Source organism: Anguilla anguilla, chromosome 3, assembly GCF_013347855.1.
Source record: "Anguilla anguilla isolate fAngAng1 chromosome 3, fAngAng1.pri, whole genome shotgun sequence".
NCBI lineage: Eukaryota > Metazoa > Chordata > Actinopteri > Anguilliformes > Anguillidae > Anguilla > Anguilla anguilla.
In genome coordinates this window covers 52,919,273-52,946,442 of record NC_049203.1, presented here as the reverse complement: position 1 = coordinate 52,946,442, position 27,170 = coordinate 52,919,273, and the positions used below count along the sequence as shown (strand labels likewise).

General features: G+C 41.7%; 1 protein-coding gene across 3 annotated transcripts; it reads right to left on the bottom strand.

The window, feature by feature from the left end:
• Positions 1–22: 22 nt before the first annotated feature.
• Positions 23–26,780, bottom strand: acsl4a (acyl-CoA synthetase long chain family member 4a). 3 transcript variants are annotated; one of them, XM_035407621.1, is made up of 16 exons: positions 26,627–26,720; positions 22,102–22,126; positions 13,988–14,616; positions 13,219–13,396; positions 13,007–13,116; positions 11,599–11,737; positions 11,129–11,279; positions 10,830–10,953; positions 10,508–10,579; positions 9,592–9,731; positions 8,904–9,076; positions 6,244–6,318; positions 5,687–5,878; positions 4,628–4,742; positions 4,351–4,508; positions 23–3,681 (listed from the first exon to the last, which is right to left on the bottom strand). In XM_035407621.1, the coding sequence occupies exons 3-16, from the start codon at positions 14,336–14,338 to the stop codon at positions 3,524–3,526; spliced, it is 2,136 nt and encodes a 711-aa protein (XP_035263512.1). In that variant the 5' UTR covers positions 14,339–14,616; positions 22,102–22,126; positions 26,627–26,720; the 3' UTR covers positions 23–3,523. The 3 variants fall into 3 exon arrangements, with proteins under 3 accessions (XP_035263512.1, XP_035263511.1, XP_035263513.1); XM_035407620.1 differs by lacking the exon at positions 22,102–22,126 and having other exon boundaries at positions 26,627–26,780; XM_035407622.1 differs by lacking the exons at positions 22,102–22,126; positions 26,627–26,720 and adding an exon at positions 25,154–25,173.
• Positions 26,781–27,170: the final 390 nt, after the last annotated feature.

The following is a 27,170-nucleotide window of genomic DNA, read 5'->3' as shown; positions in this document are numbered from 1 at the left end:
AAGCCACAACACGTTCAAAACATAATTACAAAAACACTTTATTTACACCTGACCGGCAGGAATGGTTTGTAACCACCCTGTACTTACACATTATACAAGCCCCACAGAATTGAATAAATATCAATGTATTTCTAAACGCTGGCAAAACAAAATAAGCACATATACTTCACATGGTGACATTTGGAAATATGACCTGCTATGCAGAAATTAATTCACTGAGGAATTTGTTTTTTTTTTGTTTTTTTTGAACCCTGAGGACAAAAAAAGCAGATGTATTCCACTTTGACAAGAAACTTCTTCATATAGATAATTACATAATCAAATTCACCAAATAAGTGCTCAAGTCTGCAGTGAAGTCATATACGTTACATTAGAACTATTCAAGGTAGCGGTACTGGAATGTCTTGAAACTAGAACTGTGCTAACAAACTTGCTGATTACAGAACCTGATCCAAGGGTAGGAAACAACCTCTGTTGGAAATATAGATAACTAGAAAATGTTCACATTTAGCCAAAGGTTTGTTCATGTACAATATTTAATACAGAACTGAATTTTATCACAACCCTGTAACCTGTTAATAATCAGATTTTTAAGTGAAAATCAGGTGTACTCCTACAGACTCAAAAAATGTAGTTTTAGAGTTTTATACTGATCTGTAGGCCTCTCCATTTTGGTTTGCTTTCACATATGTGCAACACATTGCAGAGAAATCTGTGTGGTTTGTTTTAGGGGTGGTGTAATCTTTACAAAGATCACAATCTCACATCAGACACATGGTTCAAACAGTAATGCTATACCTCATTGTACGAAATGGAGCCTATAAACCTCACGTGCATGCTACTTCCAGTACCCAGATGTAAACTTGTGTTGTCACTATGATAAATGTTTTAGATAGAAAGCTGAGCTTCTTTAAATTCCCACTTGGCCAAACAATTAAAATGTGAATTTGGCATTGAATAAGATGACGCAACTATGGGTATTATGGGTACCAAGCATATTCTAAACAGGTTGATACAGGGCGATACAGGGGTCACTCAGCCTTAGTTTTTAAAAATCTGATAATAAATATCCTTAGCCCTACAGTGCCTGCACATACATGTTCAAAACAGCTAGAAAGACAACTTCATCTTCATTTCAACAATAGAAAAACTGAAAAAGACTAAATTTGATCTTTCAGGTTCTTTGTCAGATTTAAAAGCAAAAATGATTACTCTGCTACCATGTCTGTAACTCAATCCAATCCTATAAATCTATGGCCAAGAAGAGCCATAGATTTATAGGAAGCTTAAAAACCTGGCTCAAGTTATCTACTTTGCGGGCAACATTCTGTAGGTGTTGTGGCACTGAGTCACTTCTCCCCAAATCTAAACAGAGGGCCCTCAACAGTGCTCCTTGAAATTTCACCATCAGCAGAAGAAACATCCAAAAATGTTCCAAGACAAATTACAGTGATTTCAACTGGTCTTTGACAAAACGTTAACAAAATTCAAACATCTATCAGTAGAAAATGAACTCAACTCTAAACTTTTCAACATTCTAGGGTTGCCATGGCTTTTGAAAGCTGTAAGGAAAAAAAAATACAATTCCTAGAAAGATGAACGTTCTTCAAAACATCACAAAAGTGTAAACATTGGACTGCACTCTTCTGCCCGAACCAGCATTCTATACATAAAAATTCAGCATTTGAACCACGTGGAACATTACACACTTTCACTTCTCGTGCACAAAAGCTAAAGAAAACAATTTAAATGTATTCATTGAGGGTCATTGACATCTAAATATAGAAATGAAAAGCCATATTTTCATTTGGGCATTTAGGAGACAAAAAATAAGCAGCCTTCGCTTTAGTTTCCCACTCAAGTTTGCAGGGCTAATCATGTGATTCACAAGCAGTGTCAGAGTGTTGGCTTTGGAAAGATTATACTGATTTCAATTTAGGCAGTTGGAAATTCTTTATGACATGAACAAAGCGAATGGTATTGCCAGAGACAAAAAGTAATTGCGGTTACCAGCCAATGATCGCCGATAATTCTACATTTGAATCGTGACAGATATTACTACATTAATTTCGCATACACATTGACAAAAATCATCATCGTTTGCAGTAGTTGGATCCAAATTTGGGAATTTGACAGAAATGCTGAATTACTTCTTAAAAGAACAGTAAGTTACACAAACACTGCATATAGATCACCGGATTGAAGCACAGCAATATAGGTCTAATAAAAATATTTGGAAATACTACTTTACTGTACAAAATAATTTATAAGCATAAGTAAGACAAAAAACAGTGCAGCAGACTATATCAAGAGCACAAATGCAAAGGTTAATTTACTGTAAGATTTTTGATGTTGCTATTATACCAGCTGTTCTGACACGTCTGTTGATACATCCATATCACTGTTTTGCAGGTCTACTACCAACCGTCTAAAAATATTAACCTACAAATGAATACCAAATACCTGAGTCAACTAGAAATGGACACATTTCACTTGGTGCTACGGTGTCACGTCAGAACCAAACTGCCGGTGAATTTAAGCTAAACTATAGCTCTATTACAGGTTTGAAATGCACAGGAAAAAAATCTTAATGGTCCCATAGCTCCCTGCACAAATTGTATGCATTGCACATTATTCCAAAGCCACTCTCATGTGTAACAACTTCAGTGGACCTGTTATGCTCATGACCATTTTGACAAAAAGAGTCCATCTCCTTTGGGAATGCACTGCCTAACTCATATTAAACGAGTGGTTAAATACTGAAGCATGCTGCAAATAGACATTTTGTTTCTCAGCGAAGGCACAGTGTCATCATCCCAATATATCACTCACCACTATGTGGCAGCAAAGTTCCTTGCTACAAAACATACTTTTCAAATTCAGCAACCCTGTTTCAACGAGACCTTGCACTGGCAAGTCATTAGTATTCTACCATATCCTTCAGCCAACTTTAGGCCAACATCAGCAACTACATACCTTCCTCCCTTTTCATAGGCACACACAAACATTTTTACAAAGCACAGGAAGCTAATATCCACATATTCCAAAAACCTACAAAATACAAATTCAAAAAGTTTAAAATGAATGGCAGTGGACTCCCTCCCTTGTGAAAGCACAAGTCGCCTGTTTTTTACCGACCGTGGAGGCCTCTTTTAAGGATTTTCATATAAAGCTGGCATCGTTCCCATCCGTACAGTGCGTTGTGCTTCCTATATCAGACTGCACTCCTCACGCTCTGCTGCCAAGACTGACAGACAGAGGAGTGGACAGACATTTTGCTTTGCCTACAGTGAAAAAGAAAGCACACCCTCTCTCCATTCTGTGATTTTAATAAAATCTCTCGTGTAATTTGTCACATGAGTTTACATTTATCTACTCTTAGGACTCAGTCAGGGTTGTCAAAATACAGCATGCTTTTAATATATAAAAGCATAGAATTGAAAGAGGGTGTATTTCTTAGTCACATGACTGTACGTGTATATATAAAAAAAGCTAGAGACATTCCTGGGCCAGGGCTGCAGAACTACTTGGCCCCGTACATCCTCTCGATGTCGTGGAGATAGTGATTCTTCAGCTCCTTCCTCTTCAGTTTGAAGGCGTCCGTGACGAGGCCCGTCTCAGGGGTCCACGGCTCTGGGCTCAAGCGGACCTTGACCGGGATCTCAAACCGCTGGAGTTTGACTGGAGGAGTTTTAAAAAAAAATCGTGTGATAAATGTTATGGCAAAATAACTTTTTAATGCCTTTAAAATATATAATTTGGATCCCAGTTAGGCTCAGCCACTCATTATGACAAGAGGGACCATTTTAAAACTAATAACAAATGTTTATTAAAATAAGTGACCCCAAACTCCCATCTTTTTTAAAAATACAGTCTAATAACACATAAGCTCCCCCCCACCCCCCCAAGTGATAATGGTTGTTTTTGTTTTCACTGCGCCAGAAACCTTTTATTTCTATACCTGGCCCAGGGGAAATGAGGCTGGGGAGTTGTTGGCTGATTGGCTACACCTCCTGAGACACTGTCTGAGCACACACAGTCCCAGCTCTCACTCCTCCGCTCTGCTGTTAAGCATCTGCTAAGTGGAGCCTCATTACCTCGCCCTGGTCCTGCAGGGCCACAGCGTCTGCAGGCCACTGGCTCCAGCCATGCGCCTAATCACCTGACACCACTAACCACTGCCTTGACTGAACCAATTACGCAGCTCTGACAGTGGCCGTGGTTTAAAGAGAGCTGGAGGATATAGACATAGGTAAAGCGCTAGGATAGCAGATCAAGGGAGATCCTCGTCTTGCTGAACAGCTTGGGTAAAGAGTTACGGTAGCGGATCAGGGGAGGTCTTGGCCTTACTTGATTTTGCGACCTCTGTGATCTCCTTCAGCACCTCCTTCTCCATGATGGGATTGTTGCAGATCTCCTCCCAGGTCCCCTCGATGGCCTTCTGATTGGCCCGGGCGGTCAGGCTCTTCTGGTTGGGCACCACAAAGCTGACCACGTAGTTCTGGTCACTGGAGATGGGGGAATTGGGAAGTCATAATGGCGTAAATACGTGACTGTACCCTGTGGAGCGCAGGCTGGTCCCGCTGGTGCTGGAGGAAGTTCCCTCGTGCAGTCAGAGATAGGGTACCTGTTTGCGTATGCACAGATGTTATCGATGAGGGAGCAGTTCTTCAGAGCAGACTCCACTTTGCCCAGTGAGACGTACTCTCCGGCCTGCAGCTTCACCAGATCCTTCTTGCGGTCTGCCAATCGCAACCAGACACAAGAAACCAATCACCTTGAGCAATGAATGCACCTTGACTAACTGACATCAGCCAACACACCACAGCAGAAACGTGCCATCTTCTGATCTTAAATCCTACTGTACAATTTGATGGACAAAAGAGCTGCTGGGTGGCTCATCCTGTTAAAACACTGTTATACTCAGTGTATTGGCTTCACACGCTGGTATCATATTTGGACCGTGCCAGTGCCAACTTTGGCCAGCCACCCAGCAGGCCGATGTACAACTGGCTATAGTTTCGCTCAAGGATGGGAGGGTTTCCGGGTTTTGGGGGGCGGGTTTCAGGGGTTTAAGCAGCCCTGGCTGGGCAATCGGTTGCCTGTAAGCCCGCCTGTTGAGCTGCACATTAAGTGTCTTCCTCTGACTCACATCTGCGTGAGACTTGCAAACTGTGGTTGAGAAAAGTGGAAGCTTCTTTCAAGACAGGATATACTTGTCTGTGCTCTCCCAAACTGACAGTACAGTCTGTGGCGGGACGGGGTGTGTGGGTAAAAAAAAACAAAGAAAAAAAAAAACAGATCACTGTGCATTGTACTCTACATTTTCCTTCACAGTAACCAGTGTGTGACGTCTGTGACCACCTGACCCGTGACCCATCATTCTCCACTTTCAAAATTTACAGGACTGCTGACAGTTTTTGAATAAATGCCACAGACATGCAAAGTTTTACCACAGACACTGGACACACTGCTGACCCTTATACTTGGCAATCATTCACCGCAATGTAGTTCTGTATTGAATTTAATTTATAAACAATAAATACATCGGTAGCAATAAGGGAAAAACAGCAGAAAGGCCATGGGGGTTATGTGGATACTAAGGGTGGCACTGCCATCTCTACCAGTCACAAACCCTGTTGCCCTCACACTGCTCTCCGACCCCCACCCAGCCCTGGGCACTCACCCACTATCTGCAGGCAGCCGTCTGGGTGGACCTCGCCCACGTCACCCGTGCAGAACCAGCGCTGGCCCGCCTCGTCCGTGAAGAATTCCCCGTCCTTGCTGCGCTTGCTTCTGTAGTAACCCATGGTGACGTTGGGCCCTCCAATCAGGATCTCCCCTCGGGGGTGGGGCTTGTCGTGTTTGGTGTAGCCTCCTGAGAACAGCCAAAAGGACCAGTGTGATCCTGCTTTTACTGAGCTGCCCAGAAACAAGGGTGCCACTGGAACGTGTCTGAATGTTTTCAGGACATCAAGCCTAAAAAGTTATGTAATATTTTGGAATTGAAAACACTGTGTAAAAATGAAGATGAATTTGACTGTGGAGGTACAGGTGAGATTATCACAGCGGAGGTACAGTACAGGTGACTGTGTCACCGTGGAGATAGATGTGTGACTATCACAGTAGAGATAGAGGAGTTACTATCATAGTGGAGCTAGAGGTGAGATTATCACAGTGGAGGTACACTACGGGTGACTGTGTCACCGTGGAGGTACAGGTGAGATGATGGGGTTCACCTACCCTCGGCCCAGTCTCTCAGTTTGACCTCGCAGCAGATGAGGGGAGCTCCAACTCGCCCAGTGCTGTGGTCTGCCACTGAACACAAGACACAGGGTTTCTTTAACACTCAACACATCAGCACATTGAACACAGACTCGTCGCACAATTCACAGGAGCATCAAGGAATCCAAACAACACTAACCCAAAGCAAATTACAACTATACAAGAATAAAGCCCCAATGAAAATGACCTGAAAACTTTCATTGTCTATTGCTTAGTGGTTTATATTTTTGTTGTACTGTCAGTTGCAGCTTAATCTTTTCCCATTATTCCATCATTGTTTGATTTTAAATGCGACGTTGTTCTGCCTTACAGCAATGAAAGGTAACTTACTGCCTGTCTCATTGTCCTGTCTGCTTGTAATTACATGTTCAATGTCAGGTCGTTTCTCAAAAATGATAAATTACTCTGAACTGACAGACTTGATTCAGTAAAGGTGATTTAAAAAAAAAAGTCAGATCTCTTAATGAGAGAAGTGCAAGCATTAGGCATTGAAATAAATGCTGTTATTGGGAAAGACTAATAAAATTCCTAAATAATGTCTCATGTATTTATTTAACAAGGGGTACAAAAAAAAAACACAGCAAGCGTGAACGTGTTCAGAGTATCTCTGAACTGCCTGAGCAGAGGATTTCATACACTGCTTACACAACTATGGACTACAGCCTTGGAAAAGCATTAACAGTTGACTTAATTGTTAACACTTTAAACAGGAAATGCTATGAAGAATTACACCTCAGGTCAGTTACAAACATTTAAACCAGATCCCCCCCCTCCCCCCTTTCAACAAAGGATCTCTCTTAGCAAAAAAATAAGATCCACTGTTTTTTCCCTTTGCCTAGAGAAGCTGATGAATCAAATTAGCTCATCCAGACTCAATTACCAATGCGGTTATTGATTCGCCGTTTCACAGCAATGTGGTGGTTCTGTATAGATTGTGGGCGTATGTCTGTAATCAATGAAAATCTTTGGGGAATTTGTGAAATTTGGAACAATTTAAAGCTGTATAGGATTGTTTTCATTTTGTTTATTTTTCTAATTAAATTACCTTCTGTAAATGATGTCTTTTAATGAACACGTAGCCATGACTTTATTATTTTTCCATATTTGATTTTATGTTCTCAATAAAGGTGAATTGTTGAGCCCCACGGGGTGCTGAAAGTGCTTCGCAAATAAAATGGACCGATTATCATTGGTTGTTATTACCATTATTATTATTATGAGAAGTGTTGTGGTTTCTAAATGCATTGTTGCCATGGGAATTAATGAGTCGCTGTGCAGGCTATAGCAGAATCAATGGAAATCACATTTCTAGACCCGAGGCCCAAACCGCCCTTTGGAATGCTGGTTCATCCAGAGCCACAGTAATAACAGACTTCCTTCCTGAACGCATACCTGCAGTAGTACACACGCAGACAAAGACTACATGCCAAGACAAATCAAGGAGGCGGACTACTTTCAATCCAAGCACACCACCTTTCACAACAACGCCAGACAACATACCAGCAGACCAATGATAACCGAAGCAATATCAGACGGCAAGATTTTGCAAACTCCATTCCTCCTCCAACAAGACCGAGCAATGAAGCCGCACCCACAGAATACCACTAAAACACGAGCCACAGGGTTCCTTTAACATCCACATGCAAGGCATTAGCACATTGAAAACAGATCTGTCACACTGAAACTAAATCCAGACAATATTAACCCAAAGCACATTACATCTAGACAAACGCTAACAAATAAAATCAAAACAAATTAAAATGACCTGAAACCTTTTATTGTTGGTTGCTTGTTCTAGGATTATATTTCTGTTGAGTGGTCAGTTGCAGCTTAATCTTTTCCCATTATTCCATCATTGTTTGATTTTAAATGTGACGTTGTTCTGCTATACATAAATGAAAGGTAACTTATTGTCTATCTCACTGTCTTGTGTGTTTTTAGTGACATGGTGTGTGTCAGGTTGTTTCTTGAAAATGCATGCCAAGACAAACCAGGGAGAGGAAGTTCTTTCAACGCAAGCACGGTAATCTTTCGAAACATCAACTGATAACATACCAAGCCTACTTTGCAATGTTTTTTTTGTGCAAACATCACTGATAACGGAAGCAAAAAATCTGACAGCAAAACATTGCAGCCAGGTCCATGCCTCCTTCAATAGGACAGTGCAATAAGAATATGCCCATAGAAGGTTATCCAATGAAGACACCAAACAAAGGTACACACAGCCAAACCCTAATATTGCCTCAACACATCCTCACTTTGCAGCTAGGCAACAGCCCGCAGTGCTAAGAATGCACTAGCGTGTCACTGTATCCAGACTCCATTACATTATAGTACAGACATACACTATTATCCAGAGGCATACAGGCATACACTCTTATCTAGAGCACAACTTTTTACATAGTATTTACATTGTATCCAATTATACAGCTGGAGTTATACTGAAGCAATGCAGGTTAAGTACCTTGCTCAGAGTACAACGGCAATGTCCTACCTGGGAATCAAACCTGCGACCTTTAGGTTACAAGACCAACTCCTTACCCATTATACTACAAGTGCCGCCACTACAGATTCCAGACAGGGTGCAGATAGGAGTGGTGGCATGGCTGCCTCCTCACCTGCAGTGATGGTGCCGGCGCCGCAGGTCTCGGTCAGGCCGTAGCCCTGGCCCACGGGGCAGCAGAAGCAGACGTTCATGAAGCGCTGGGTGGCGGAGGACAGGGGCGCTCCCCCCGAAAGCATCATCCGCACGTTCCCCCCCAGCAGCGCCCTCACTTTCTTAAAGAGGAGCCTGGGGACACACAGCAGTGCACTCTTAATGTGGGGCCTTACCATACATGCTCTCCTCTCCTCCTGCTACACACACACACACACGTGTACACACACACACGCGCGCGCACGGACATAGCACCTCTCACTGACTCACTATCCAGACGCATCACCTCCCACTATCCAGACACACTGCCTCTCACTTTGGGGAATGGTACATAAAGAACAGGCAGGTATGGAGACTTCAGTAGTGCTAGCTGAGTAGGTGTATACGTGTCAATGAAGAAGCAGCAGATACTCACTCAAAAATGAGAAGAATGAACTTCAAAAAGGCCGAGTTACATTCTGTTCTTTCGCTGAATTACGACAATATATACAAACTCTATATATACACTATATATATGCATTCCCTCTCAAAATGCACCTCACCTTCCTGTTGGCACAAATATACACACACATCACCTCGCTCTCAGATATCTACATTCCAAGAGCGTATGCTTGCATGCACACTGAATTAATGTAGGAATGTGTTCTTACATGTTACAGAGAGGTGCGTCATAGCCCCTTTTGACCTGCTCCAGCTTATAGTTATAGGCCAGTTTGAAGAGGGTCCTCTGCACATAACCCATCTCCTGCACCTTGCTCATCACATTCTTGTAGATGCGGTCCATTATTTCCTAAAAGACAGGACAGTCCAGGTTATCAGAAACGGGCACTGGCTGATGTTACATCCAACTGGAGAGGAACCTGGAGCTGAATGTGGGGCAACAGATGTCTCGCATCGCTCTTACTGGATAAAACATGGCACCTGGAACTGGTAAAAAGAACTGATGAGATACTGCTAATCATTTGCAGTAAGTTAGTGGTTAGTGGCCATTGCTAACATGTGCTGAAAAGGAACATGTTTCCCCTTTAACTCAATTTGGAGCTGAAAGTAAACCAAAAGGTGGACCAAACACTTATCTGCTGTTTTCTGGGATTAAAAATCACTAGTTCCCTTGCGGTAGCAATGTACTGTAGTTTTACATTTGTAACTAAAGCCTTTGCTATTCAAATGTATCAGGCTATCTATTTGAACAGTGTGCATCCTTAAACATGCACATAATGCCCAAACAAAATGAAACAATGTAAAAAATTCCAAATGAATACAACAATCATGCTATTCAAACAGGATAGCTAAGTGTGACAAAGACTGGCTCACATCGTCCACTGCCTGAGTACAATAGAGGGGCAATTCCAGTTGGTTTTAGGACAATCCTATTTCCAGTAAGAAAGACAACTTGTCCTCATATTTATGCCCAAACCAAAGGGCAAACATTTCCGTGTGGAATACACATTTCCCTGTTTCTGACTCCACAGTAGTTATGAAAGCCTCTGTAAGCTGCATCAAGGACAAGGCCCTCACGTTACAGGAGAAAGGGGGAGGCGCAGGGAGGGAGAGGGAGTTTCTTACCGGAACAGCTGCCATTAGAGTAGGCCTCAGTACAGAACAGTCTCCCTTGCTGCCCTTCTTGATCTTTGTCGACTGCAAGGAAACAGTGGTCTTAGCACATCTGCCCAACAACCTCAACAGTGATAGCAATCTGATCAGTAATCACATTTAGGGCCTGGCTTCTAATCACTTAGGTGGGCTAATATGAGATTTTCTCAAAAGGAGTAGGTAGTTTAGGGCAGGGGTTGAGCAAATAAAAAGCAGAATACAGATGATGAGCACTTAATTATCTTTCGTTGAGAATTAGCGGTGTGTTCATCGGGACGGATGCGGTGCCAGTAACCTGGTCGGAGAGTGTCTGGGGTGAGGAGTACCCAATCCTGCAGCCATACGTCACACAGGAGATCTCTGCGGTCATCTCCAACACATGAGCCAGTGGCAGGTAGCCAATGTAGGTGTCCTGTGGACTGTAAAAAGAAGGTGACATCATTAAAATGGATTCCCCATTTTGTGTGTGTGTGCGAGCGTGAGAAGTTTCGTTATTTATGGATCGGTAAGTAAAATGAGTTTTGAAAATGATCGTCCTTCATTAGAATAGCCATGCAACATGAATGAATGAATGAATGAATTTGCAGGGCTCACCCCAGCCCTGGGATCCTCTCACACTGGCCCGTCATTCCAGCGATCAGGTTGTTGTGGAGAATCATGACGCCCTTTGGGCGGCCGGTGGAGCCACTGGTGTACATGATGACCGCCAGGTCTGAGGGTTGGGGACGCTCTATCTTCACGCTCACTTCAGGGCAGAGAGAGAACGAGAGAGGTAAACCCAGAGCCCCCATCAAGCCTGCCTTATACAGACCAGCTCAACTCCAGGGAAACCATTTCAGCATCAGGCAAGCAGCTCAGTTCTACGGAAACCTGAGGTTCATTAGCTGTTCTACTCAATATCAACTGTGAGTAGATCTGAAACAACCTATTCAAAGAGTGCTTCTCACTGTACTTGCCAGCTGTATGATAGTGTATGGCTTCCCTGCAAGTTAATGGTCATTATTTTCAGTTCTGAGATCATTCAGTGGTCAAGCCCCTCCAGTCACTCTTGGTCAAGCACTCACTGTTCTCGGGCTTGGCTCCCAGCTCTTTCACAGCCTCCATGCTGTGGATTTGTAGGCCTTCAGGGTACCCAGTCTTATTCAGGCCCTTGGTGTCCACGCAGATGATATGTTTCAGGTTGTGGATCTCAGGAAGCACACTCTGTGCAGAGAGGGAGAAACAGTGCCGCCATACCGGTAAATGCATGACCTTGGTCTGTGCAACATTTTGGGAGGGTCTGGTTGTCATGTCTGGGACCGTTTTTCATGAACATGTACCCTAAGAAACAATTAACCTGTACTTCAGTCTTCACGGTGTCTCTGTAGACACCCAAACTGCAGTTATCTGGGGTAACTAGTCAACAATCTCTCTCTAAATGTCGACAAGACAAAGGAGATGATTGTCGATTTCAGGAGGGCCGGAGCAACTCACTCTCCCCTACAGGTCGATGGTACAACTGTGGAGACAGTACACCGTTTTAAGTTCTTGGGGGTGCACATCAATCTCTCACATCAATCTCTCTTGGAGCTAGCACACCTCCTCCTTAGTGAAGAAGGCACAACAACGCCTGTACTTCCTAAGAAGGATAAAGAGAGCTGGGCTGTGCACATCTATTCTCTCCAGGTTCTACAGGTGTACCATAGAGTCCATACTGACTTGCTGCATTACTGTTTGGCATGGGAACTGTTCAGCTGCAGACAGGAAGGCCCTGCAGCGGGTGGTGAAATCAGCCCAGTACATCACCGGAACCAGTTTTCCCACCATCAAGGACATTTACACAGAAAGGTGTAAAAGAAAAGCCTGCAGCATCATGAAGGACTCCTCACACCCCTTTCAAGGACTGTTTGACCTGCTGCCTTCTGGAAGAAGGCTGAGGAGTATCAAGACCAGAACCACCAGGTTCAAAAACAGCTTTTTTCCACAGGCTGTTGGTCTCCTGAACTGTCCTACCTGAAGGTTTTTTTTAGACTTACATAAGCACTTCAGCACTTTAACAGTCAGACACTCTGCTGTTTTTACACTTCATCTTAAGTGAATTTTTTAGGTTGCTGCTTTTAGTATTGTACGTTCTGTTTTTATTGCTTGTTTAATTTTCTGTTTTTAAGTATTGCACTATGGCCCCGGGGGCACTATATTTCATTCTACTCTTTGCATAACCTGTAAGGAGAAGGAATGACAATAAACTAACTATCTATCTAGTCAAAGGAACATTACCAATTATAAAACTGAGAAGGGCCAATTGAAGACAAGTGCAGCTTTCTAAACTAAGGATGTCCAATCTTATCCAAAAAGACAGATGTTGGTGATAAATGACTGTGGAAAGTCCTGCCTGGTCTTCTTGTTGTTGCCAGACAGAACAACAGGTTAAAACAAGAAAAACATTGAAGTGACCAAGCAAACTAGGTTTACCAGGACTCCAGGTGAACTAACCTTCAGTTTGGTCTCCATGAGCTCCACACTGGTGATCAAGTGGGTGACCCCAGTTTCGTTCAGCCCATACGCAATGGCTTCCTCCCCCAGGGTCGCATAAAACGTTACCACTGCAAAACAGACCCACAAATTTAACACGGACTTCCACGACCCAAAATAGGATTGGAGGGGTCTTGCTAACGATAAGGGGGGGGGAGACGGGGCTCACTCACGTGGGAAGTTGCGTCTGAAGCAGGCCTGGGCGCTGATCATCCACTCCGCCCGCGTCTCGCAGAAGATGGCGATGGTGCTCCTTGGCTGCTGGCCCAGGGCTGTCAGCCCACTGCCAAACTGACTCACCGCCACGTCCACATCCTGGTACGACAGCCACTTGTACTCACCCAGGATCAGCTATAAGGGAAAAAAAGAACACATGAGTCACATGCATTTTGCCAGTCACTCTTACAGGTCACATGATTGAAACAACTATTTGTGAATGACGTGCCAGACCAATTATGAGGCCTGGTCATGTAATTATGGGGTCTGGTATTGCACCACAATGGTTACGCAACTAGGCTCGTTGCACATTTTTTCCAATTCTCAGGTGAAGCAATGCCATTGTACCCTTGAGCAAGGTATGTAATCTGAATTGCTTCAGTAAATATCCAGATGTCTAAATGCATTGTCTGTGTAAGTCTGCTAAATGTCTAGATGTAAATGCAACTGCTCGGTTGTGTATACAGCATTCACTCCATCTCTGTGCAAACAAGGATGCAGAATGTGCTGGCCTTGATCCCTGGTTAAAGACGGATGCATAGTGTTTACAGTAGTCCTGAACCCTGCATAATGAGAAAGGCAGGCTGTCAAAGTATTCAAAACTCAACAAGCAAGGATCCAGTCGGTGTGCTCGTGTGCTTTTCCGCCTGTGTCTAACTGTGCGTGTGCCTGTGCGAACGCGTGCATGCGATTGTGTTTGTATGCCAGTAAATGGGGCCTGCATACCTTCTTGAACACCTTCCCACTGGGCTGGATCTCGTTCTCTGTGCTCAGGACCTCCCTGGTCCCAAGGCAGTCGGCTTTCCCAAAGCGCTGCACGGCGTGGTCACACAGCTTGTCAATGGTGTCCTTTCCCGGAAAGTCCATGGTGGCCAGGGAGTCGAATCGGTCCACAGATCGGTAGGGCCCCTCGGGGCTGCCCGTGGTGGACTTCGCTTTTACCCTCTTTCCCAGGGCTAGCTTCTCGTGGGTATGGGTGAGGATATACCATGGGACAAATGTAATGACCGTGTACAGCCAGATCAGCAGGCGGACGGGGAAGAAGGCGAGCGTATACGCGTTTTCCTTGAGGTTCATTTTGGTTCACTTACAGGACCGAGTTATCGTATGGGGAGGGGCTTATTGAGTTAGTGATGGGGTTGAGCCTGAGAGAGGGGGAGGAGTCTGTCTCAGAGTGAAGGGCTTAGTGCTGAGTTCCTGTGGTCTGGGGGATTGCAGTGAGGCCAAACCCCAAGGTTGATCAAATGGGAGGTGAGGGGAAATTACAGACCAAAGAATCCTTAATGGTAGGAATCTTGGTTCACCTAAAGAATTAGCGGCGTAGATCCAAGTCCACTAGCAGCAGATGGATGGGTCTGGCATATTCAGGGAGCAGAAAGAGAGAGGGGGAGAAAAGAGAGAGGACAATCATTACTGTCATTAATAACGAATACAACAGTAACTGTATGATTTATAGCACACAAAATGATCACTAGAGCTAAATCAGTTTTCCCCCATGCTGTTTTTTGGGGATTCCAGAAGTCTGTTGGTTTTCACTGAAAATAAGCTCTTGACTAGATTTTATTTGATTTATTGACTGAATTATAAGTTGAGTCTGACATCATTAGAAAATTACACGTTTATGCTTGATAGTCATTTGGATAGTCATTTGCAAATGCACAGAGAAGTGAATTTGACTGTTGAAGCACCAGACAGGTGGTGTGAACCCCAGATGAGTATTTTGTTAATCACTCAATCAAACCTAATTAATAAGAAGCTAAAACCACCAATGCGCCCCAGAGCAAAAATGCAAAATGCTAGCTTAAATGATCACCGAACAACCATTTTAAATAGAAGCTTGGAATTAAACTGTAGAAAACAGCCCATATATGAAAATGGGCCTAGGGGAGAGTGTTCATTTGGATGTGCTAAAAGTACACCAAGTTAATGACCCTTATAAAGCAAATTACATTCTTTTGCTGTTGGGTGGAACACCTTGTTCAGACAATGTTTCAGTGTGTGGATACGTGCTACGGTCTGATACTGAATTGGGACTATGTCAGCACCAATCATGGCCAGCAGCCCAGCAGGGTGGTCTAAAATTGGCTGTGGCATCACCCAGGGGTGCATCTCATAATTGGCCACACCCCCAGTCCCCTCTGCTCAAACAGGCCTGAGGTAGAAGCCTGCAGTCTTGTGCTTGGTTTATGATTAAAATTGTCTCGCAAAATTGGGAGAACTGCATTTAGGTAACCTTTAAACCTATGACAAGCAATGGAATACAATCTGTATAAAACCCCAAAAGTAAGACAAAGGCTTATCTTATTACACATCGTAACATAATTTCATAATTTCTGTAAGCTTTCAGACTGAACCACAAGGGCTCACTTCTGCCTCTCATTAAACTGTTGGCTACATCCGCATTCTTAAAGCAGAAGCCCAAAGTCAAGGCGACTGCCTGAGTTGCACTGGCAGCCAACTGGCAGCATGTACGATCACATGATCCTTTTGGCTGACATTGCTGAGAACTTTTCCCTAGTGCCCTTTAACCAGGGTGGGCCACAACAATACTAGCACCTGCCATCTTCCTTTAATTATATTAACCTTTTATTTAAACAGGGTAGGTGACTGAGCATGAATGCTCTTTTGCAGCAATGCCCTGTTAATGCTATCCACTGAACCACCATGCAGTGCGGCTCGAACTTGCAGTCCAATTTGGAAATGTGGTTATTCCGTAATGCTTTAATTAGTGTAAAGTGCAAATAAAAGTGCTTTGTCGTGCTGAAAATGTACGGTAAACACTCAAATGTTCAAACAAAACCACACAAAGAGGAAGTGTAAATACATCAGTCCTCCCATCCCTGCCCACAGCTCACAACTTGAAGAAAAAAAAGATACCAAATTGAAGATTAAAGATGCCTGAAAGCTGAATTTTAAGCTTTGACTGTGAAGCTCTTCTGTATCATACTCAACAGCACAAGACTGAATGCAAACACCGATAAATGCTAGAGGGAAGATCAAAAATGTTCAGCAGAAGTGTAGGCCGATATGTTTAGAAACTAAACCCACACAATACAAACAGAGAACTTACAACAGCTTCAATACACACTCAGCTTCAGGAAGACAGCTCATCTCAGAGAAGCAACATAAGGCTGAACCCAATCTGATACAGAGTTACCAAGTAAAACAAATCGTAAATGTTTGACACCGCAAGAAATTTAAACACACATAGATTGCACTGAAATGTGCATGGTTATGTGTTGGAAGGCCAATATCCAAACTGGATTAAATTCAAACTACCAGTGGCTGATATAATTACATTCCATCCTTGGATTTGTATTGTATAAGTAAACTGAAAAATGTAGTACATTTAAACATGCGCTGGTCCTTCAACCCATAATCACAGAATGATGGTCAATACAGACTTCACATACTGTATAATAACATCAAAAACAATAGCCTACTATTATCAGAGGAACTACAGACAGCCACTAATTTCCTCTTCCCTTGAGCTCCATCACTGGCCTGCTGGGAAATAAGGTCGTAACGTTGCATTTGTGAGAGACCAATTTATTTTGCATGTCTTTTGAATAGAAAAGCAGGCCATTCAGAAAGTTGACCATAAATTTGCTTCCACAGTAACATGGTCTTCTGGATGCATGCTTGCTTTTCATGTAGGCTATATGTAATGTTGAATTCACCCATGGGCAACATTTGAACGTTCGAAACATGAGAATCTGCGATTGAAGCAGGTATTCAATATGTGTATGAACCCAGGATGCCAATCAGAAAGGATGCATTGATCTTAAATTAATATGGATGGCACATCTCATGGTCTAAGCCAGCCCTCAGCCCTTCCAGACTAGATTCAGGCACAGGTCCTGTGTCCTGTGCTCCACTCTAAATGAGAAATCTAATGTTAAACTTTTAGCTCTTCTCTGATAATACATGATTTAGTGGGCTATGTTCACCCACAGATTTACTGCCTATCAGTGTTTATGCTGATCGTGCAAATAATTCATTTAAGTTTCTTTCAGCAGATAATGCTTGTGTTAGCCTACTTCAATTAATGTATTTAGCCTACTTCAATGAAGAGCCTACAGGAATAATGAGCAAACAACTTGTATGTCTAATCCTATTTGACTACACTACAGGTATAGCTGTTAAGCTAATCTCTTCATGAGGTCATGTTCAGGATTCGATACAGGTCTGATGAATGAAGCAGATTCATCCAATCCTGAGCCAATTAAAACAACTGTTCATTCATGAAAGCCAATTAATAAAGGCTTTTTCATCTTTTTGCACAGGAGATTGAGTGCCTTGGAGTTTTCAATATTTTCTTCCATAGGGATAAGAACCCCACCTCACAAGGAGCACCTCTGCATTTTGAAAATATTTCGATACTATTTCAAGCCAAGACAGCATTGCATTTTTTAATCATTTTTGTAAGTGTGATGTAAGAAGTAGTTCGTAAGATGGACTTAAGAGTGCCATATATGAAAACCTTACGGCACCACAATCTTTAAGCTAATGATATGGGTTCCCATACAACAGAATAGTGATGACATAACACTGTTTCCTGAGGAAAACACATGAACACAACTGAACAAACATTCAAACACATATACAAACAACAACTCAACAAACATTCTCTGAAAACATGTAACAAGTAAACTTGAACCAAACAGTCTTTGACTGGAAGTGGCAAATATTTACAAATCCTATTGGAGTGACAAATGCAGCAGGTATATCCATTACAATTCTAAGGACTGCATTTTCTAAATGGATGCCTCTTCTTCAAGACAATGGCAGCTATATACTGACATTGATAAATGTAGATCAATATCCATTCCTAATGCACATCTTAACCTGACTAACAATGAAATGTTGCTATCAAAGCAGCATTACATTTCACAGACAATGAAACAAATGAATTAAATAATGAATTAAAACCATACTAGTTGATAAATGTGGGCAGATGGACTCCGGCAATACTTCAGTAATGAATTGTTCCAGACTCATCTCAGAACTCACTCATCTCTCTTCCTATCCCTCTCATATTTTTCTATGACTATGCTAATCACATAACTGCAAGCCTTACAGGGAGAATCCCCAAGCGTTTTTTTAATGATGCAGAAATGTTAGTCATTTTAATTGTAAAATATTCCCCATTGAAATCAGACCAGAGGAACATCAGCCAAAAGCAAAAAAGGGTGTGTCACTCTCAACTTGTCTGACAGGTTGGTAGACAAAATGGCACACCTTGCACGGTACTAAAACACTGCGGCTGGAAAAATGAAGAATGGAGCTGACAGCAGACTGGCATGTTCTTTGAAGTGTGAACTGTGCAGTTCACGCACTGACTGCGCAGCTGACGCTGGCAGATGACAGGTACCTGACTGACCAGAGGCGTCGCTGTTGAGCAATGAAGCAAGGAGTTCTTTGCCAACTTTAATCCTCCTTTGCAGAGCATTGCTATGGACCATTATGTGCCACCTTGCAGGACTGCCAAGAGAAAGAGCCTTCTCTACAAAAACTGATGCCGTCACACTGAATAAAACACCACAAAGCAGAGCTTTGTAGACGTCACCAGCCTTGTAATGAATTGAGTGCTGCACATGATGTGTAGTGCATTCCGGCTTATTAAAAACCATTACGTTTTACAAAACATTCACTGTTTGGTTTCAATAACATGTGCGAAGGGAAAGCACGTAAAAAGAAAACTAGCCGCAATATTCTCAAGGCAAAAGTCTCTTTTGGTCTCTTTCCCTGCAAACATTCCTGGCTTGGAGGAAAGCAAGGAATTAAACAATACTGCGGAAATTATGTCAAAAGGGCTGGCTGGCTCCCATGTGTGCCATGCCATGTTAGGTTCACCCCACTGATTCCCAAAAAAAACACTCAGCTATGATTTGATGCCTGCGTTGTGATGACATAGGCTATGTCACATGCTTAAAGCAAACCACAAATGACGAAGCGCAGTACAATGACACAGGGCCAGTACAGTGCGGCACCAAAGTAGCCAACGGCATGCAGAGGACCCGAGGCCAGTCACATGGCCAATCCCACCCCGCTCAATGGCCAAAATTATGACCTGAAGGCACGCCGCTCAATATAACTTGGAAATACCCTTGTGCGAAACACAAATCCACACACCATTCGTTCTGTCATCTGTCAGAACTAGAGCAACTACAAGTCTGATCTGAAAGTGAACCAAGTCATTGTTATTAATTAATCTCATGTTGAGCAATGGTACTTACACATACCTTTTCAGATCAATAAATGGCTTTTATCCAATGGATAATGCAATGTTTGTAAATAAAGGGCATCAAGCCCAGGCAGACTGATGAATCTAACCAGCCTTATCAAACTTTCCCCACTGCTGACAAGACACAAAATCAGAGGGCAGTTTTTAAACTAAACCAATCTCCCCATTTAGCCTATAGAGATCACTCGACACATCCTTTTGAAGGTTTTGCATTAGGCCAAAAATGCAGAAACATTTTATTGGAATTTACCAAATGTAAGTGCATGAGTAGCAAAGGAGACACAACAATATCGACCACCTATACAACCTAAGGTCTAGCATGACAAGGATTTAAATCGAATGGAAATTATACTGACAAAATTGAGCAGTAAAAGAAGGCGAATCTATATATGATCTGCACCTCTGCAAAATGAGTGTGAGTCATCATCTGCTGTGCGCATTGCACAACTGTTATCAGCGTTATCAGAATTTAGCAGTAGCAAAAACATTCAAAGATTTCATACGGGGTATCTAGGTGGACTGTATAGATCAGTGTACAGCCATAGCTTTTAGGTCAATGATAGTTAAGCACTGAAGAGAACTACTCATTCAGACAGGGAGGTGAAAGGTTACAGCAGGTAATTATAGTAATTACAATGTACTGTATACCACTTATACAACAGCAGATGTAAGATTATTTATCAATATATGTTAAAGAACGACTTGGTAGCTGTTTACTCACTTCTGAAACAAATTAAGAGCAATTTTTATTCTAGTCAGAAAAGATCACAGGAAAACAGAAAGGTCCCGGTTCCAGAAAATCCCATTACCCAAGAGTACCACTTGGAACAACCTCATTAAGCAACAGTGGCAAAAGCCCCATTCATGAAACCCTGACATTGCCATAAAAAAATCTTGCTTTGGAACTAAATTCAATTTGGTGTGGGAACCACCAGTACGTCATTGGATGATGCACACAATGCACCATCACTAAAGCTTTGAACACCCCCATATACACACGTCACTGTGGATCAAAATGAATGAAAAAGCACATAACCTTGAGTGACCTCTTGAATAACTGCTTTAGGTTTTGGTTGACCATTATAATACAGAACAAACTACTGATGTATGAGAAATGGTGATATCTAGGCTATATGATGTCTAGACCTAGAGTCATCCTTGATGATTAACCATTTATTTTCTAAGAATTAGTTCTAAGATGTGATGTTGACATTTGCCCTTTTTCCCTATAGGGACTTTGATCTAGAGTAGCCTATATATTGGTGATCAATACGCCCACCAAAGGAAATAAAAAGAAGCAATCAAAGAAGATTGTATCAACATGACAATTTAAAATACCACAGCAGATCAATATGCAAGACACACAAGTCCACTGCGGCAGATAAACAGAGAGAGTGGAGGAATGTTTTTTCCTAAGCATCAATTTTGATAAAACAACTGCAAACAGCTTCACCAGATGACTGCAAATTTGGCTTCAAGGCATCAGCCCAAGTATCACTCTTGGGCAACCATAAATCGTACTTTAACCTCCAGGGTAACAGGAGCTTCCATTCGCACATTATGTTGATGCAACACTTACAACATGCAAAATATCGGCACATAGATTATTGCACTGAGGAACTGTCCCTCATCCAGAAAGATCATTTATGTATCAGTTGTACTGCAATTTCCACCAAACTCGATGTTTCTTGATGCACCACGTTTTCCATAAGTTAAGGAAACAAAAAAATCTATTCATTAATTATTAAAGAAAGAAGATTAATCATGTTTTAAAACTCAGTTCCCGTCACATATGTTGCTTAATACTTTCCTATTTTGGTGACTCAAAGCCAACATTACTGTACTATAGAGCATTATCTGCTTACACTCTGTAATGAATTACATTTTGATAACCTTTAATAAATCATTTAGATAAACTTTAACATACCATTGCTATGTGTAATGATCATTATGGTACAGACACGTAATTTATTTTAAAGAAGCCATGAACAGTGAATACATTAGGTTTATATTCTATTATATTTTTCAAAAACAGATTCTAATTTTCTAATGAAACACAAGTCACAATATGTTCAAATATAACAGCAAAACAAACCACATGCCTGTGGTGCAATGAACAATGATTTTGAAAGTACATGATACAGGTTACCTTAGTGATCTGAATATAAAACAAAACATTGTGACTGACACCAAGCAACACAAACTCTGAAGCAAAAACACTCCAAAGGAAATCATTTCCAATGAAAACCCAAAACTAAAGCAAACAAAATCAAATGTATCCACTGAGCTGAGAAAAAACCCAAACAAATAACAAGAAAAAGACAAAACTAGCTATGCGGCTACCCCCTCTCCTTCACATTAAAGAACTACACTAGAGCCTCTCAGTTTTTTCATACTATTCCCATATATAAAACACAAAAAACTTTCAGCATAGCATAGCTTAAATAATTTTCGATGTTTGTGAGAACCTATATATTTTGTTAATGTTCAAAGTGATCCTGAAGTATTATTAGAGAATTCATATAATACAACTCAGCTGCTACAATGTAACATCTTCACTTACAAATGAATGACAACAAAAGATTTCACTTACCAATAAAAAAGTGCTTGACTTTATTCTGCGTTAGGTAAAGAAGAAAAAAATATCAGGTTAGCCATAACTATATTAGAAATTACCCATGAAACGCACAGTATAATTTCATATGGAGAACATAAGAACCCTCAAATAATGAGAAAAAATTCCAGAAAGCTAAAAATTCAATTACTTTTCACAGCCTTCTTATGCCACTGCAAAAGAAATATTCAACTTTAGAAGCCAAGGAAGGAAACCACGCTGGATTCAGTTAACGCTGTATATTAATTCCATAAACCGAGAAGCTATGGATGGTGCATCAAACAAGAACAGGAGGCAAAGTAAGAGCATCAAGAGGCACCTGCTGATTTATTACACCTCAGTCTTGGGGTCACACACAGAAATGGCCTTCCCATAGATACCAAGTGAGACACATTCAATATAGGCCTAAACCCCACAATTCTGTCTGTACACTGCATTCTACCGATCTCAGTGACCCCATGACAAAGCAGATGGCACTGGTCCAGTGCAACCAGTGACGACCTGACTCCAAATGAATGTCCCTGACAGCGCACCACCCTCACCTGACCAATGACACACCGACTAATTCCTTGTGAGTGATGGGGAGACTGAGACAGCCAATTATATCCTTGCTCTTGGCTCAGCCCATACGGGGGTAAGATGCTGTCTGTAACAGGTGGGAGCCCAGTCTTCTCTGCTATATTTAGGCACTGCCAATAACCCACGGGCAAATACCCATAATTGAACTTACACCTGAATATTCAAACACACGTCCTTCATTATGCTGCCATTCTTTTGCATTTTTCAGTTTCCCCCAATGAAGCTCTGCCTGGTAGTAAAGTGGGGTTGAATCATCTACGAGAGGAGGAGTTCTAGACATACAAAACATGGCTTGGACTGCTCAAAAGTATATGCGCTCATTGCCAGGGAAATTTAATAAATTAAAATCTTTGTTCATGTATATTACATTACATTATAATCACATATACAGAACAACTTAGAGACGTGGATGACATCAGTGTTAAGTCTCAAGAATACAAAAGTGCACTATCACCAAAAAGCCACAGAAGGCCCATTTATAATCAATATGTGTAAACTTAACCGAACAAACCAATAGTTTGGATTCTAACAAAGAATCCATCCATCCGTTATCTAACCCACTTAGGCCTGGTCAGGGCTGTGGGGGGTGCTGGAGCCTATCCCAGCATGCATTGGATGAGAGGCAGGAATGTGTCCATTTCAGGGCACACACACCGCACACTAGGGGCATACATCTAGGAGCAATTTAGACTCTCCAATTTACCTAACCTGCATGTCTTTGGACTGTAGAAGGAAACCGGAATTCCCAGAGGAAACTCACAGGGACACGGGAGAACATGCAAACTCCACACAGAAAGGGCCAGTTGGAAGAAACAACATGTATATACATATAGTACAAAACAAATTTTATGCATGGTGTACCTGTGCTCTGGCAAATTATCATGTAAATGAATGGTTATATTTTTTAGAAAGAAGCTAGAACTAAGGCATGAATAAGAACCATATTACAGATGGTTAAAGCCCAGAAACAAAGTAAATGGCAGCATGAAAACACCTCTGGCCACACAGGTTTTTACATAAAACCCCCCTAGCCCCCTCCCATTTAATTAGTAAATGTTCCACAACCTGAACTGAAGTAACACACATGCTTGAGTGTGCTGCAGACTCCATTAGCAGACAATTAAATAGCAACTACTGAACTGCAAGCAACTAGAGAGTTGTTCTTATATTTTATCACCTAGTCTTGCATCAACCAATTCACAGTCACAACTGATTTTACTTCTGAAAATAAACTGCAGTAAAATACAAAATGATAGAAATAGGCATCATCCAATAACATACTACTTCCTATAGGTAAGGAATTCTTGCAAACTATTATTTTCATTGACACTCATTAACTTGTTTTTAACTAAAATTGTTCAGTAAAAATAAATACTGTGTCAGTTTATTTTGAACACAATGCTTCCCGCATCATTGTCTATTGTGCAAGGTTTCAGTTGAGTTCAGACATTAACCTTCCATTAAAGACATCAGCCCTCTTTTTTTTTTAATGAGCCATGAACATGTCCCTGGGCCACCACGGAAACCACGTCAACCGTTAGGCTGTTTTTAAGTTCACTCTCTTCCATGGTCCTTCACCCAATCAATTACAATGATTCACACGTTTGACGTTTGACACATTACACCTATCAAATCGGTTGTGAAAATTATTATGCATATATTTTATTTTTTGTGTTAATTCCCCTGCTGAAAATACCAGCTAAGACCAGCTGGAATTCTAAGATGGTTTAAGATGCGTTTTCAACACTTCTAGCTGGTCTGTGGCTGGTCAAACTAGTCTCCAGGTGGACAAAGCTGATCAAAGCTGGTTAAGCTGGTAGAGTAGGCTGGTGGTAAAACTGGTAGACTAGCTGACTATATGGGCTGGTGAAAATCTGGTCGACCAGCTAGAAGTGTCAAAAACACATCTTAAACCAGCTGGACCCAGTCAGGCTGGTTTAAGATGGAATTTCCAGCAGGGTCAGTAAGGCTGCGGCCATTTTGAAAAAAACTCCTGTTTCCTACTCGTCCATCTGGCCAGTGAAAAATAAAAGCATAATAATTTCTGTTATGTAACAGAAAAGTAGTAAAAGGCAGATGAGCCAACAAGCTCACTTTTCACTTCATCAGTGCCGCTGTGGCCATGTGTCATTTTAGAGAAGGGCCTTTGTGCCACTGCTAGTTTCACATCAGCGGGCATTATTTACGTGGCCCAATTTCCAGATCCTCCCCAGAACTGTGCAAAAGAGCAGGGGCACACGCTGACATTTGCAGCCTTCTGGAGTGCCAGGACATGTACCAGCAGTGGCCCGTAGTAACCCATAGTAGTAACGTCCTTATGCTGAAAATTGAGGGCATTTCATGTAGATCCCTGTTCACTGCCTGGTCCATGGCAATGTAAAGTTATGCAAAAAAGAAGCGTGCAGTAACTGAAACGGATGCAGTTTTATTTAAATTAGAATGAACGGCTCACCTCATTCTCTTAGCCTGCTGCTAGCCCATCCAGTGCTCACCATTTCACTTTTAGAACTGGCTCTGTAAACATACGTAGGCAGCCCTGCTCATCAGCCATGTGTAAAGCCTGCTTTATTCATTCATGGCTTCACAGGTCTGGTAATCAACTCAACTGAGATGCATTTGCGCTGACACAGCAGGATGTAGATGGTAGAAGGAGATATGTGGGATGCACTGAGACACATGATTATGCATGCGGATTGAGCAGAAGGAAACATCCGCTAAATGTTATGATATCAAGCAAGTTAGCACAAGGGCTAAAACAACAGGTCATTTACCACCGACGACAAACAATGCACTACTTCTTACCCAGTTCCATAGCTATACAGTCACTATACAAGTTGACCACCTGGTTCTTATTTTATTATTATTATTTTTTTTTTTTTTAAATCAACAGGGAACACATGGAAACTGCCGATAATCAAAATGTGGGAGAAGCAACTATATTGATTACTTCCGGCGGTTTGTGGCTTGTACTCCTTCCTTCAGCAGAAAAGTAATTTACGTTCAAAAAAAAATTTAACTGGGGGCATAGTTCTGTCTGTTTCTGTATTTTTCTCCCCAGGCCCTGTAAAACACATTATCCACTTAAACAAGTTTACAAATGATGAATGAGATCTGAAAGTCAATATATTATGCTATATAATTTACGATAAACTAATGTCGTACTGGAATGTTCCGAGTATACATGGATTGCGTGCTCTATACTTCATTTATCAGGACGTTAATGTTTCAGTTCTGAAAGGCAATTTCTCCCGTCAACAACCCCAAGGGCACCATTCTTGTGACAGGACCTATTTCCTGTACCTCGCTTACATCTACAGACGTCTACAGAGAGTCCTGACGTGTGATACTAACAAAAGAGGGGCAACGCCAAATGACACATAATCATGAATCATTGTTCACGTCACTAACGTTATTGCACATTACGGATTTTCGACCTGATTTCTAACCTGCTTCCTGTGTGTTACAATAGAAGCCCAGTGAAAGTCAAACTAAAAAAACTAACGTTGCCGGTAGTCATTGGTTAACCACATATCCCACCATACTTGATTATATCCAGAAAATCCAAAAAAGACATCTCGTTCCCCACGATGTCTCACGTTAGCCAAGTTAGATATTGAGCTAACGAACCAACTGTTGTAAATAAAGATGTTTAGCGGGTCTGGCCACTGTTCTGATGACATTAATCAAGTTAAACCCTGATTGTGGAATAACGTAAATGAGTGTTTAAATTCTGCCAGGTGTTAGTATGGTTAGCTATAGGCATATCAAAAATAGCACACACTCATTGATATCAAATGTTGCTAGCTTGATATTCAGGCTGGTGATTAGCGAGTACATAATTGCCTTTAGAATCGCTTACATAGCAAAACATTAAAGTGTAACAATAGCAATATTATAAAAAGGTTACCAAATGATACATCCTTACCCTCAGTCGCTACGCACAGGTCAGAAGCAGGAGCAGATTTCAGACTACACTCATGCGATCGCTTGTCCGAAAGTAACCTCTGGTTTCCGAGAGGGAAATACTCAGTTTATCTCAGACAAACCCGGAAACTTTCGTCATCTGACTCCATTTTCCTGAACCAATAGGCGCGGACCGAATGGCTACGCACTTTATAGCATCATAGACAAATGTTATTCCCGTTCATTTTTTTTTGTGCATCTTGCGCACATCGTGTGGATGACTGGACAATATGAACAGCGTATGAAGCCAGACAAAATGTCCTTCTAAAGGTATACTACTATTCAAATCGTAGCTTGTATTCGTATAAAAAAACATGCCCACGGAAATATACATTAAAAAAATGGTGTGCAGCACATTTGTTATTTCAATTATGATTTTTACTAGGCTATTCTAAAGTCAAAGACTAAGTAATACATTTTGTTTGTTCACTCCTTAAAATCCCAAAGAGACAATTATGATCAATTTTAACGGGAAACAATATTAAAATACAATGAGTACAGTCATT

Bases quoted from the DNA above. Each gene is read 5' to 3' on its own strand.
- acsl4a (XM_035407620.1), bottom strand. From the start codon at position 14,338: ATGAACCTCAAGGAAAACGCGTATACGCTCGCCTTCTTCCCCGTCCGC. The intron at 11,738-13,006 runs GTTAGTTCACCT...CTCTCTGCACAG, and splicing joins TCATGGAGACCAAACTGAAG to AGTGTGCTTCCTGAGATCCA. The intron at 6,319-8,903 runs GTGAGGAGGCAG...TCTTGTGTTCAG, and splicing joins CGCCGGCACCATCACTGCAG to TGGCAGACCACAGCACTGGG.